This window comes from Cetorhinus maximus, chromosome 22 (genome assembly GCF_964194155.1).
Source record: "Cetorhinus maximus chromosome 22, sCetMax3.hap1.1, whole genome shotgun sequence".
Classification (NCBI taxonomy): Eukaryota; Metazoa; Chordata; class Chondrichthyes; order Lamniformes; family Cetorhinidae; genus Cetorhinus; species Cetorhinus maximus.
In genome coordinates, this window is record NC_135900.1 from 25,784,412 (window position 1) to 25,799,002 (window position 14,591).

The following is a 14,591-nucleotide window of genomic DNA, read 5'->3' on the forward strand; positions in this document are numbered from 1 at the left end:
ACACACTCACACACTCACCCACCCCCTCTCTCTCAGACACACTCACACACTCACACACACTCACCCGCTCCCTCTCTCTCAGACACACACACACTCACCCGCTCCCTCTCTCTCAGACACACACACACTCACCCGCTCCCTCTCTCTCAGACACACTCACACACACTCACCCGCTCCCTCTCTCTCAGACACACACACTCACCCACCCCCTCTCTCTCAGACACACTCACACACTCACCCACCCCCTCTCTCTCAGACACACACACACACTCACACACACTCACCCGCTCCCTCTCTCTCAGACACACACACACTCACCCGCTCCCTCTCTCTCAGACACACACACACTCACCCGCTCCCTCTCTCTCAGACACACACACACACTCACCCACCCCCTCTCTCTCAGACACACACACACACACTCACCCACCCCCTCTCTCTCAGACACACACACACACTCACCCGCTCCCTCTCTCTCAGAAACACACACACACACTCACCCGCTCCCTCTCTCTCAGACACACACACACTCACCCGCTCCCTCTCTCTCAGACACACACACACTCACCCGCTCCCTCTCTCTCAGACACACACACACTCACCCACTCCCTCTCTCTCAGACACACACACACACTCACCCGCTCCCTCTCTCTCAGACACACACACACATACACCCGCTCCCTCTCTCTCAGACACACACACACACTCACCCGCTCCCTCTCTCTCAGACACACACACACACACACACACTCTCACACGCTCCCTCTCTCTCAGACACACACACACACACACACACTCACCCAACCCCTCTCTCTCAGACACACACACACACACACACTCACCCACCCCCTCTCTCTCAGACACACACACACACCCTCTCCCTCTCTCTCAGACACACACACACTCACCCGCTCCCTCTCTCTCAGACACACACACACACTCACCCGCTCCCTCTCTCTCAGACACACACACACTCACCCGCTCCCTCTCTCTCAGACACACACACACACACACTCACCCGCTCCCTCTCTCTCAGACACACACACACACTCACCCGCTCCCTCTCTCTCAGACACACACACACACACACACACACACACACACTCACCCGCCCCCTCTCTCTCAGACACACACACACTCACTCACCCCCCTCTCTCTCAGACACACACACACACTCACCCGCTCCCTCTCTCTCAGACACACACACACACTCACCCGCTCCCTCTCTCTCAGACACACACACACACTCACCCGCTCCCTCTCTCTCAGACACACACACACACACACACACACACACTCACCCGCCCCCCTCTCTCTCAGACACACACACACACACACACACACACTCACCCACTCCCTCTCTCTCAGGTACACACACACTCACCCACTCCCTCTCTCTCAGGTACACACACACTCACCCGCCCCCTCTCTCTCAGACACACACACACACTCACCCGCTCCCTCTCTCTCAGACACACACACACTCACCCACCCCCTCTCTCTCAGACACACACACACACACACACTCACCCGCTCCCTCTCTCTCAGACACACACACACTCACCCGCCCCCTCTCTCTCAGACACACACACACTCACCCGCTCCCTCTCTCTCAGACACACACACACACTCACCCGCTCCCTCTCTCTCAGACACACACACACTCACCCGCTCCCTCTCTCTCAGACACACACACACACACACTCACCCGCTCCCTCTCTCTCAGACACACACACACACTCACCCGCTCCCTCTCTCTCAGACACACACACACTCACCCGCTCCCTCTCTCTCAGACACACACACACACACACACTCACCCGCTCCCTCTCTCTCAGACACACACACACTCACCCGCTCCCTCTCTCTCAGACACACACACACACACACACACTCACCCGCTCCCTCTCTCTCAGACACACACACACACACACACTCACCCACCCCCTCTCTCTCAGACACACACACACACTCACCCGCTCCCTCTCTCTCAGACACACACACACACACACACTCACCCGCTCCCTCTCTCTCAGACACACACACACTCACCCGCTCCCTCTCTCTCAGACACACACACACACACACACACTCACCCGCTCCCTCTCTCTCAGACACACACACACACACACACACACACTCACCCACCCCCTCTCTCTCAGACACACACACACACTCACCCGCTCCCTCTCTCTCAGACACACACACACAATCACCCACCCCCTCTCTCTCAGACACACACACACACACACACACACACTCACCCACCCCCTCTCTCTCAGACACACACACACACTCACCCGCTCCCTCTCTCTCAGACACACACACACTCACCCGCTCCCTCTCTCTCAGACACACACACACACACACACACACTCACCCACCCCCTCTCTCTCAGACACACACACACACTCACCCGCTCCCTCTCTCTCAGACACACACACACACTCACCCACCCCCTCTCTCTCAGACACACACACACACTCACCCGCTCCCTCTCTCTCAGACACACACACACACTCACCCACCCCCTCTCTCTCAGACACACACACACACTCACCCGCTCTCTCTCTCAGACACACACACACACTCACCCGTTCCCTCTCTCTCAGACACACACACACACTCACCCGCTCCCTCTCTCTCAGACACACACACACACTCACCCACCCCCTCTCTCTCAGACACACACACACACACACTCACCCACCCCCTCTCTCTCAGACACACACACACACACACTCACCCACCCCCTCTCTCTCAGACACACACACACACTCACCCGCTCCCTCTCTCTGACACACACACACACTCACCCGCTCCCTCTCTCTCAGACACACACACACACACTCACCCACCCCCTCTCTCTCACACACACACACACACTCACCCGCCCCCTCTCTCTCAGACACACACACACTCACTCGCCCCCCTCTCTCTCAGACACACACACACACTCACCCGCTCCCTCTCTCTCAGACACACACACACACTCACCCACCCCCTCTCTCTCAGACACACACACACACACACACACACACACTCACCCGCCCCCTCTCTCTCAGACACACACACACTCACTCACCCCCCTCTCTCTCAGACACACACACACACTCACCCGCTCCCTCTCTCTCAGACACACACACACACTCACCCGCTCCCTCTCTCTCAGACACACACACACACTCACCCGCTCCCTCTCTCTCAGACACACACACACACACACACACACACACACTCACCCGCCCCCCTCTCTCTCAGACACACACACACACACACACACACACTCACCCACTCCCTCTCTCTCAGGTACACACACACTCACCCACTCCCTCTCTCTCAGGTACACACACACTCACCCGCCCCCTCTCTCTCAGACACACACACACACTCACCCGCTCCCTCTCTCTCAGACACACACACACTCACCCACCCCCTCTCTCTCAGACACACACACACACACACACTCACCCGCTCCCTCTCTCTCAGACACACACACACTCACCCGCCCCCTCTCTCTCAGACACACACACACTCACCCGCCCCCCTCTCTCTCAGACACACACACACACACACACTCACCCGCTCCCTCTCTCTCAGACACACACACACTCACCCGCCCCCTCTCTCTCAGACACACACACATACTCACCCGCTCCCTCTCTCTCAGACACACACACACTCACCCGCCCCCTCTCTCTCAGACACACACACACTCACCCACTCCCTCTCTCTCAGGTACACACACACTCACCCACTCCCTCTCTCTCAGACACACACACACACTCACCCGCTCCCTCTCTCTCAGACACACACACACACACACACACACTCACCCGCTCCCTCTCTCTCAGACACACACACACTCACCCGCCCCCCTCTCTCTCAGACACACACACACACACACACTCACCCGCTCCCTCTCTCTCAGACACACACACACTCACCCGCCCCCTCTCTCTCAGACACACACACACACTCACCCGCTCCCTCTCTCTCAGACACACACACACTCACCCGCCCCCTCTCTCTCAGACACACACACACACTCACCCGCCCCCTCTCTCTCAGACACACACACACACTCACCCGCTCCCTCTCTCTCAGACACACACACTCACCCACCCCCTCTCTCTCAGACACACACACACACACACACTCACCCGCCCCCTCTCTCTCAGACACACACACACTCACCCGCCCCCCTCTCTCTCAGACACACACACACACACTCACCCGCTCCCTCTCAGACACACACACACTCACCCGCGCCCCCCTCTCTCAGACACACACACACACACACACACACTCACCCGCTCCCTCTCTCTCAGACACACACACACACTCACCCACTCCCTCTCTCTCAGACACACACACACTCACCCGCTCCCTCTCTCTCAGACACACACACACTCACCCGCCCCCCTCTCTCTCAGACACACACACACACACACACACACTCACCCGCTCTCTCTCTCTCAGACACACACACACTCACCCGCCCTCTCTCTCTCAGATACACACACTCACATTTTCTCTCTCTCACAGACACTAAACCCATCCCTCTCTCAAACACACAAACACTCAACCTCTCACTCTCTCTCTCTCACACACACACTCACCCTCTCACACACACACTCACCCTTTCGGTTTCTCACACAAACACTCACCCTCTCTCTCACACACACTCACCCTCTGTCTCACACACACTCACCCGCGCCCTCTCTCTCAGACACACACACTCACCCTCTCTCACATACACACTCACCCTCTCTTTCACACACACTCACCCTCTCCCTCACGCACACTCACCCTCTCTCACACATACACACGCACCCTCTTTCACACACACTCACCCTCTCTCTCTCATGCATGCACACTCACCCTCTTGTGCACACTCACCCTTTCTCTCTCTCTCTCTTGTAATCACCCTCTCACTCACACTCACCCTCTCTCTCTCATATACACACTCACCCTCTCTCTAAGACACACACACATTCACCTGCCCTCTCCCTCTGACACACATACACGCTCACACTCACTGCCCCGCCTCCCCTTCTCTCACAGACACTCAACCCCTTTCTCTCAGGCACACACACACACCCTTTATTTCTCTCACACTCTCTCTCACAAACTCACCCTCTCTCCCACGCATGCGTGCACACACAGACACACACACACACACATCCTCTCTCTCTCTCACGCACACGTGCATGCACAAACACACATAAACACCCTCTCCCTCTCTCTCTCATGCACACTCACCCTCTCTCATGTACATTCACTCTCCCCCCTGAAGCACACTCACCCTCTCTCTCAAGCACACTCACCCTCTCTCTCTCATACACGCTCAACCTCTCTCATGCACACTCACCCTCTCTGTCTGATGCACACGCACCCTCTCTCATGCATACTCACCCTCTCTCTCTCATGCATAGACACTCTGTCTCTCTCATACACACTCACCCTCTCTCTCATACGCATGCACACTCACCCTCTCTCTCTCATGCACTCACCCTCTCTCTCTCACACACACTCACCCTCTCTCTCTGATACAAACTCATCCTCACTCTCTCTCTCATACACACTCACCCTCTCCTTCTCTATCTCTCTCATGCAGTCACCCTCTCTCCCTCATTCACACTCACACTCTCACTCTTTCTCTCATGCACACTCACCCTCTCTCTCTGTCTCTCATGCACTCACCCTCTCTTCCTCACGCGCACACACTCTCTCACAGACACTTACCCTCTAATACACACGCACCTCTCTCTCACACGCACACACACATGCATGCTCTCACCCTCTCTCTCACACACACATACACACACTCTCACGCTCTCTCTCTCCCTCATGCACACTCACCCTCTCTCTCTCTCAGACACAGACTCACCCGCACCCACCTCTCTCAAACAACCACATTCCCACCCACCCGCCCTCACTCACTCACTCACCCACCCTCACTCACCCCCCCTCAATCACTGGCCCTCACCCACTGACTCGCCCGCTCACTGACACATGCTACCAGCATTTCAACCAGCACTCCGGGGGCCTCATGAGGGGCTTCGCGGCAGCACAGGTTGGACAAGCCTGCTCTAACCGAATCCTGATGGACTGTGTTAGGCCACTACCCAAAACCAGGACAGGCTGTGCATACTCCTTACCAAAATGGACCTGGCCACCCAATTCCCTGAGGTCATTCCCCTCAGAAAGATCACAGCCAAAGCCGTGATCGAGAGACTGATCCAGTTCTTTCCCCAGTACAGCCTACCAAAGGAGATCCATAAGGGGACAAATTTCATGCCCGTGTATTTCGGGAGGGTGTCCACAGCCTGGAAATAACCCAGTTGAAGTCGTCAGCCTCCTACTCTCAAACCCAGGGGGCATTAGAGCGGAATCGCCAGACCCTAAAAACTACGATTCGGACCTATCACCTAGAAAAACCACATGACTGAGCTAAGGGCTTTGGCTTCCTACTGTTCACCCCAAGAGGCTACCCTAATGAGGCCTCAGTCTTCAGTCAATTCAAATGAATTTACGGACATGAGGTGTAAAGCTACTGAAAGTAAAGTTTCTGGGGCCCAGTGAGGACACCTCACTGCTGGAATATGGATCCACATTCTGGGAACAACTCCTTAATGCCTTGGCTGTGGCCAAAGGACATTTAAAAGCCTCCCAGCAAGTCATGAAAAGGCAGGGAAACAGGAACACTGAGACTCGAACTCTCCAGCCAGGAGAACAGATCCCAGTGTTCCTGCCTTTGCCAAATGATCCTTTCAGGGCCAAATTCAGTGGTCTGCGTTGGGTGGCCAAAAGGATCAGTGAGGTAAATTATATGATCCGCAACCTGAGTGGAGAAAGGAACACCTTAATATGTTAAAAATAAATTACAGCTAGGGCCTAGTCAACCAATAAATTACAGCCAGAGGGGAGAGATAGCGGAGGACAGCTGGGGAGAGTCAGACAAAGAAGAGGGACTGGAGGACTCCCAGGTGAAACACCCGACTGTTAGGTTGGCAAACACATAAAATCTCTAAATGCCTTATTAATCTAACAGAAGAGCAGCAGAAGGATTTAGCCATCTTGCTCATGGAATCTAAAGAAATCTGTAGGGAGCAACCGGAGTGTATCCCACTGACAAACCACAGTGTGAACATAGGGGATGCCCCACCGACGAAGTAAAATCCCTACCAACTGAGCCCTGACAAGCTGGCTCAGGTCAGACAAGAAATCAAATACATGTTAGGCTGATATAATCGAGCCCTGCCAGAGCAGCTGGAACTCCCCATTGCACTCGCCCCAAAATCGGACAGATTAAACGTTCTGCATTGACTATCAGGAGGTAAATGCAGTGACCTAAACTGATTCATAGTCAATCTTTTGCAACGAGGATTGTATAGATACTGTGGGTCACTCTGCTACCTCAGTAAAATTGACCTTTTGAAAATGGTCTCCCTCATCCATCATTATCTTGTGACCTTAAAAAGTCTCAATTCTGCTTTGAAAATCCTCTTGCTGGGGGCTGGTTGGCTCAGTTAGCTAGATGGATAATGTCTGGTTCAATCCCCATTCCAGCCAAGGTAGACTTGGGACCGGTGGCCTCACCGTACCCCTGAGAATGGAAGGCAGTGGCAAACCACAAATTCCAAAAAATTTCAAGAAAACAGCTCAGGATGAAGCTCCAGAAGACAATGTCCTGCCTTTGGGCAGAGCACACATGACATGACAATGCTCTTGACATTGTGATACAGGGAGAAGTCCTTACTGCCTCATTTTGTTTCTACACAGGTGTCCATTTTAGTACCCTTTTGCCCCTCTTACCATATATATTCTTAAATTTTTTGGACATTTCAGGTTTCTTCCCATTAATTGTCTTCATTTTCTTTCTACCAGCCTGGTAAATATTTTTTCCTTTACTTAGTTTGCTTTGCATTGTCTTGTTACTCTATTTAGGATCAGATTTGTTTAGTCTGAACTAGTTCATTCTTGGTGTATAATTAATTTGCATGTACAATAATAAGCCTTAAGGTTGTGCATTTGTCCCTAATTCAGGTGTTACTGAGTACTACCTTCCCTGTTGACTTGATTAAGCTCTTCCCTCATGACCCTTGTGTATGTCCTGATTTATCTACACAAATCAGCAGTTGTTAAGAAACTTCATTAATGTGACTGCCGTACTGCACTGTTCCTTATTTGTTTCCATCAAATAACTGTGTCCTTTTATATATAATGTTTTCATCCACAATATGAAGCACGAATAAAAAAATATTGCAGTTGGCAGGAATTAAGGCAGAAGTTTTTAGAATAAAGCAACATTCATGGGGAGCATAAATCCAGTAAAATAATCCCACTTTCAAAACCATCACAGAATTCTGGAGGACATACCTATGTCTTATTTATCACATTCTTTCATTTAGTTTTTGTTACTTTCTTGGCATAGCTGCATTTCAGACATTGTAATTTTATCTCTTGAAACCCAGATTTGCATTTGAATCTGGCCAAGGGAAGAAAATTTGATGGCTTATATGATATGAAATAAATTCTTCAATGTTGGTTCTTAACTTGATCTGATGAGCTCAGGATCTGAAGTTGACATTAAAGCAAAACCTTGTTACAATGGAGAACCTCTGAGCTTATGATGTTTGACAGTCAAAGATTTATAAATTGTATTAAGTGCAATGTGAAAATCAACTAAAACAACGCATTGCGGCAAATGTACTAATAATAAATAGGCCACTGAATTTCCAAAAGTCACTTAAATGCGTTCACATGCAAAAGATATTTTGCTATATTCTCAGAAGTAATTCCCCATTTCACACTGATAGGGTTATCTCAAGATACTTGAACTAAATCTACCAGAACAAGTCGAAGAAAGATATTTTCAACTCACAACTAAAATACTTCTGTCAATCATCATAATTCTTTAAAAATTTATTTAAATCATTTCACTATATATTCATGCACTTAATGCATATCTGACTGTTAGACACATGAACTGAGACTTTCTAATTTGGCTTGTTTGAGCCACAGTGTTAACTCTAGCAAACCCAGTTTGAAAATCTGGACTGAGATCAATAACATCAAATCCTCACCCACTGTAAATCACATACGAACCTCAAATAAACATGCAGAGATACTAAGGAATCAGCTGTCAATGCTAGTTCATATGAAGGTCACAATGAATAATTTGACTTTGCAATTAGAAACCATTTCTGGAGCATTTTTCGTTTTGTTTTTCCTTTCTGCTGGCAATGAGATTCTCTTGGGCTTTTGCACAAAATTGTTCAAAATTTATTTTTTTGCACCCAACTCCAATGAAAATTCCCCTATCAGGGGTATTTGGAGAACGAATAGGAGGACCAAATTAGGGATCCCTATAAATTTTGACTGTATAAGAGGTGCATTGAATTGCTGATTGCAACTTGACTAAGCCCTCTAGTCCACAAACGTTCAGACAACAGTACAGGATGATTCAATCAATATACAATTAACTGAGGATAATTCATAGGATTTTATTTAAATTAAGAAACATAGTGCACCAAAAAATAGAGAACCAGCATCCATCTGGAGAGAAAACAAACAATCTACTCAAAATCTGAAATAATCTCAGCAAAAAAGTTTGAAGAGCTTTCAATAAGGTACCGCACAGTAGATTCATGGCTAAGGTGAAGACATATGGAGTCAGTGGACTTGTAGCAGAATATATCATACAAAACAGAAAACAGAGAGTAATGGTTAAAAGTAATTACTCAGACTGCCAAAAGGCGAAGAGTGGTGTTCCAAAAGGATCAGTGCCCTATATTTTAACCCCCTCTCTCCAGGGATCTTCAGTCCAACATTTCTAGGGTTCAAATGTCTCAAGAACCGGACACAGTGTTCAAGGTGTGGGTGGACTAGAGCACCTGATGTTGAATTCAGGCATACTCCTTACCTTCACCAGATATACTTGACAGTCACTGACATAATCATACTCCAGCCCATCAAAACTACGATAATGACGATCACTGTAGATGGTGCACACTGCAGGACATGGTTCGTATGTGCAGTTAAAAACTCCTCGCTGACAAACACTAAGAAAGTAAAACACTATTAAATTCAATGTAAAATATGCAGCACCAGGCTGCACCGAACATTCTTTCAGTTACTAAAAGAATCAAGAGTGATGACCTCAATGGTCATCTTCATCAAATGTGACATTCAGAGAATTTTTTTAAAAACACATTCACAGTACCATTAATTGGACTGGGAAATGGAGTACCAACAGCATTTGTTGGACAATACAAGTGAGAAGTCATCGTTATATACTGTCCATTCACCTAGATGTGGAGAAAGAACTAAGGCAGCTCCCTGTACTTGTTTTCAAATTTACCCAGAGAAATTTACCCTGTTGCCAATCAGGCTGTTGGTCAGATGACCTGTTCAGATTTTTTTCAATTTTTAAAAACCGAATGGCAATACCGTGATCCAGGGGTAGAAACAGCCCCATCACTTGTTATTGGTTGTATTTAGCCAGAGAAGCTTGGAGAATAAATATTTTAAATTGATGATTTACATCATGATAAAGCTTTTCATGATAATTTTACCACACATAAATAAAATAGCACCAATAAATAATTCAGTTTCATCTAAAAGAGAACAAATTTGCACATACCAGGTGTAACAGACTGTAGAAACCACTTCTCCTGGGAAATATTCCTGACCTTTCCAACTGCATGGACAATTTTCAGGCAAAAAACAGTCCCCACCATGCTTAATCAACCTAAGGCACCACAGAAAGAAAATCAAAGTGACAATATCCAATTTTGCACATACTTTATGAAGTAGACTTATAATAGTCCGATGCAGTCAGTCTTAGGGGGTGAATTTCAACAGAGTGCCTCTCCAACTGTTGCTGTAAATTTGCAGAACTAATTTTATGCATGGAAACAAGAGCGCTGCTGAACTGCACTGAGGTCATGGCAGCGATATGGAAGAAACTCCAGGAAATTCATCCTCATAATTTTGGTAGCTTTGCACAATTACGCTAGAATACAGAGCTTTTTCTTAACAGCCGTTACTTTCTAGCAATGGAACTTCTTTAAATTGTCAGATCTTGTGGTCAGGTGTGTACTTGCAATAGGAAGCACTACAGAATTTCATAAATACTTTCAAAGTGCCACTGGTAGCAATGGTTAGGCGTTGTGATACTATTAAAAGATTAATTATATTAATCTACTGAGGAATCTTAGTACTAATTGCAATAACTATTTATTTTCTTGCCATAGTACACAACCATCCTTCACCATGGAATTCTACTGACCTTTTTATCTGGTTGGATTATTTAAAGCTATGGTTTGTTATAGAAAAATAGGAATTTATAGAATATATGTAAGGAACAGTTTTGGGTCTTCTGAGATAATTCATTGGTTCTTTGAGATATTTAGTTTAATATCAACACAATAATGTCTTCATTGTCACCTTGCTGGTTTGCAACAACCTACCTCAAATTTTCACCTTAGTTGTTCTGATTATTTATATTTGCAGTGGCCACAAGAACCTGCATTTATATCACAACTTTCACATAGCAAAAAGCCCCAAAGCGCTTCATGGAGCTGTAACTACAAAAAAGGTCACTGAGCCAAAGGAGGAGATATAAGGAAGGGGAACCAAAACTTTGGTGAAAGCGGTAGATTTTAATGGAGTCATAAAGGAGGGGCAGAAGGTGAAAAGGAGGAGAGGTTTACGAGAGGAAATGCCAGACTATGGAGCCTCAGTGACTAAAGGCTCTACGTCAAAAATGGTGTAAAAGGAGGTGGGGATGCACCAGAGGCTGGAGCCAGAGGAACAGAAAATTTGATGGTGCACTATAGAGCTCAAGGAGGTTGCAGAGATAGAGAGGGGGAAAGCCATAAAAGGATTTAAATGTTAAGGATGGAAGTTTCAAACAGGAGGCACCAGAGGGGAACCAGGAGCCAATGTCAATCAGCAAGGACAGGTGTTTGGGATAGACTATGGAAAGTAGAATTTATGGAGGATGGTGGATGGGGATTCAGCTAGAAGAGCATTGAAGTAGTCAAGTTTGGAGGTGACAATGGGTGACAGTACCGGGGATAAATGGGCTGAAGCAGGCAATTACGATGGTGGAAGCAGGAGACCTTTGTGATAAAGAGGAAATGGGATTGTCTTATCTCCAAGTTGAATAGAAAGCCAAGATTACAAACGGTATGCATCAGCCCAAGACACTGCTCAGGGAGACAGGTCGAATTGGTGCCAAGTGTGCAATGCCTGTGGTAGGTACCAACAATGATCACTTCCATCTTCCCAATGTTTAATTATAGGAAATTGGGACCACAGGTTGAGACTCACGGTATACCTCCCGATCCTCACACAATATGCTGCAGTATGTATCCTCTTCAGCGAGCAGTTTCTGTCATGTTTCAACCCAAGTTTTCTTCACTCTCTTCAGTCCTAATGTTCGTGAAAGAAGCAGGGCTGGTGGATATCAGCTTCCACCAGAATTCCCACCTTTTCCAAAATTCCTGCCCCCAACTGTTGTGGTTGCCTGCTTCCTCTGATTGCTCAGGGAATGGTTGTCTTTAGGAAAGTGGTCACTTTGAGGATCTTCACCTGACACTGCCAGCTCTTGGACATAGCATCATGATACCACTGACAGTTGCTGCCCCCTCCCCACTTGCAAGCACCCAGCTACACTGCAAATTGCATGCATTTCTTTACGTAACATATGATATAAGATCCGCCTCATGAAAAAAATGGTAAACATTCAGGTTTTTATCTGCTCTTCAATATTTCAATACGCTTACCCAGGAGGACAAACACAACCTGAAATACATGGAGTCATGGGTGAACAGGTAATATTCATCATAAGGTTTCCACAAGTGACTTCACATGCTGCTCCTGTCCAAGGCAGGCCAGGCTGAGGATCTCTACAGTCAAAATATCTCTTATTGTTAGGACACTCACGAGGTTCAGGTTCTGCATTAAATAGATATAATACTATTTGTTATACAGTTCACAAATGAAAGCAGCAGTTGTTAACATAAATGGTTTTATCAAATTGTTAGAAAGATTCAGATTAGGAATACATTTGTATTTTTAAGATGTAAAATTAAATACACATATCGGGCCGAATTTTCATCCTAGAGGTGGGAGGGCCTGCTTCCCGGGAGGAAGTGCCTGCAAAGATGGGATTTTCATTTCAGGGGGTAGGTGTTAACTGAAGCCTGTCTCGCTGCCCCCAAAAACAGTGCAGAGGCAGCCACAAGGACTGCCAAGTGCACAGGCGGGCTGTTTAAAAGGTCCCCCCTCAACCACCCCGCCGACCCTTGCTGCTCTGGATCTTCATCCCAGTTGTCATAAAAGCAATAAAATAGAAAACAGCCCTCACCCCTCACAGCCCCTCACTCCCCATGCCCCTCCATGCCAACTCATGCCCCTCCACCCAACCCCCCATGCCCCCTCATGTCCTCCATGCCAACCTATGGCACTTCCATGTATCCACCCAGTATACACTCTCTACAGTACCAATGAACATTATAGTAACAATGGAATGTGTGAAAAAGCTTTTAAAAAGCCATTCGTTCATAACTTTCTTCAAAAAAATTGCTTTTACCCCAGGCCTATAAAAGTGTCAATCAATCAGCCCTTTAAAGTATCAATAGCAGAAACTACAACTACTTGAAACTTCTTTATCTTGTGTAAATAAACACTGAACAATTGATAAATAAATCTAAGAGAAAAAGCTATCAATCAAGCAACGTTTTCCCATGGGAACAGCTGTTCCAACAGTCTAATGGATGTCTGGGCTCTCAACCAAGAATGCATATTGGCCTGACTTCACAAAAATTGTGGGGGGGGATTTAGGAGATGCCTATCCCCATAATGGAGCCAGCCAGGTTGGGAGTGCAGGGTGTGGGCTCACTACCCGCACCGGCACACATCCTTATTCCGTGCTGATGAAAATTGGGGGCGCCAGGAATGGGACTGAGAATTTCAAAATCGAATCCCGGCCACCATATTTAAAGATCCACAGAGTTTCCCCAACTCCGCAAAAATCCAGCCCATCATCTCTGTGATATAACACTACCAAAGTGGATCTGAAAGGAACTGAAGATATGAGGGCAGATTTTCCTCCTATTCTCCACTTGGATGGGTGGTACGCATTCCAATTATGGTTCTGGGTTTGTTACTTATATGTGCTGATGTACCCCAGGCACAGACCCATCCCCTGGGCAGCACTGTGCACATAACTGGACAGCAGAGTATCCCAGAGGGGCCTGGTAGAACACTAACATTACCCAGCTGATAATCAACCAAAATCAGCAACAACAGTCAATCACTCCCCAGTGGATCTATTGGCCTTCTGCCAGTATCTTCTGTGCATCCTTTTATCCAAGCCCCATCCACCTAACCAGGGACAGCTGAGGTGGAAAGCTCTTAAAAAGCTTTCCAGCCTCAGTTGCATAGCTGCTCCTTGCCTTTGTCTGCAGCAAGTACAAGCTCTCTCCCCTCTAACCCCCTGCCAGGCAATGAAGGCTGGAGACCCAGGACTGGAGATCTATGCCTCTTTATCCTTTCTTTGTACCCAAAAATCA

The 14,591-nt window shown here is 47.9% G+C and overlaps 1 protein-coding gene across 1 annotated transcript in view; it reads right to left on the reverse strand.

Annotated features, from left to right (window-relative positions):
* The window catches only part of otogl (otogelin-like), a 198,979-nt gene that overhangs the window by 144,386 nt on the left and 40,002 nt on the right, over positions 1–14,591 (reverse strand). The window contains exons 20-22 of the mRNA XM_078568563.1: positions 12,801–12,972; positions 10,652–10,759; positions 9,932–10,070 (exon numbers count right to left, since the gene is read on the reverse strand). Of these exons, the coding sequence (XP_078424689.1) occupies positions 9,932–10,070; positions 10,652–10,759; positions 12,801–12,972 (419 nt within the window). The remainder of the gene's footprint in view (positions 1–9,931; positions 10,071–10,651; positions 10,760–12,800; positions 12,973–14,591) is intronic.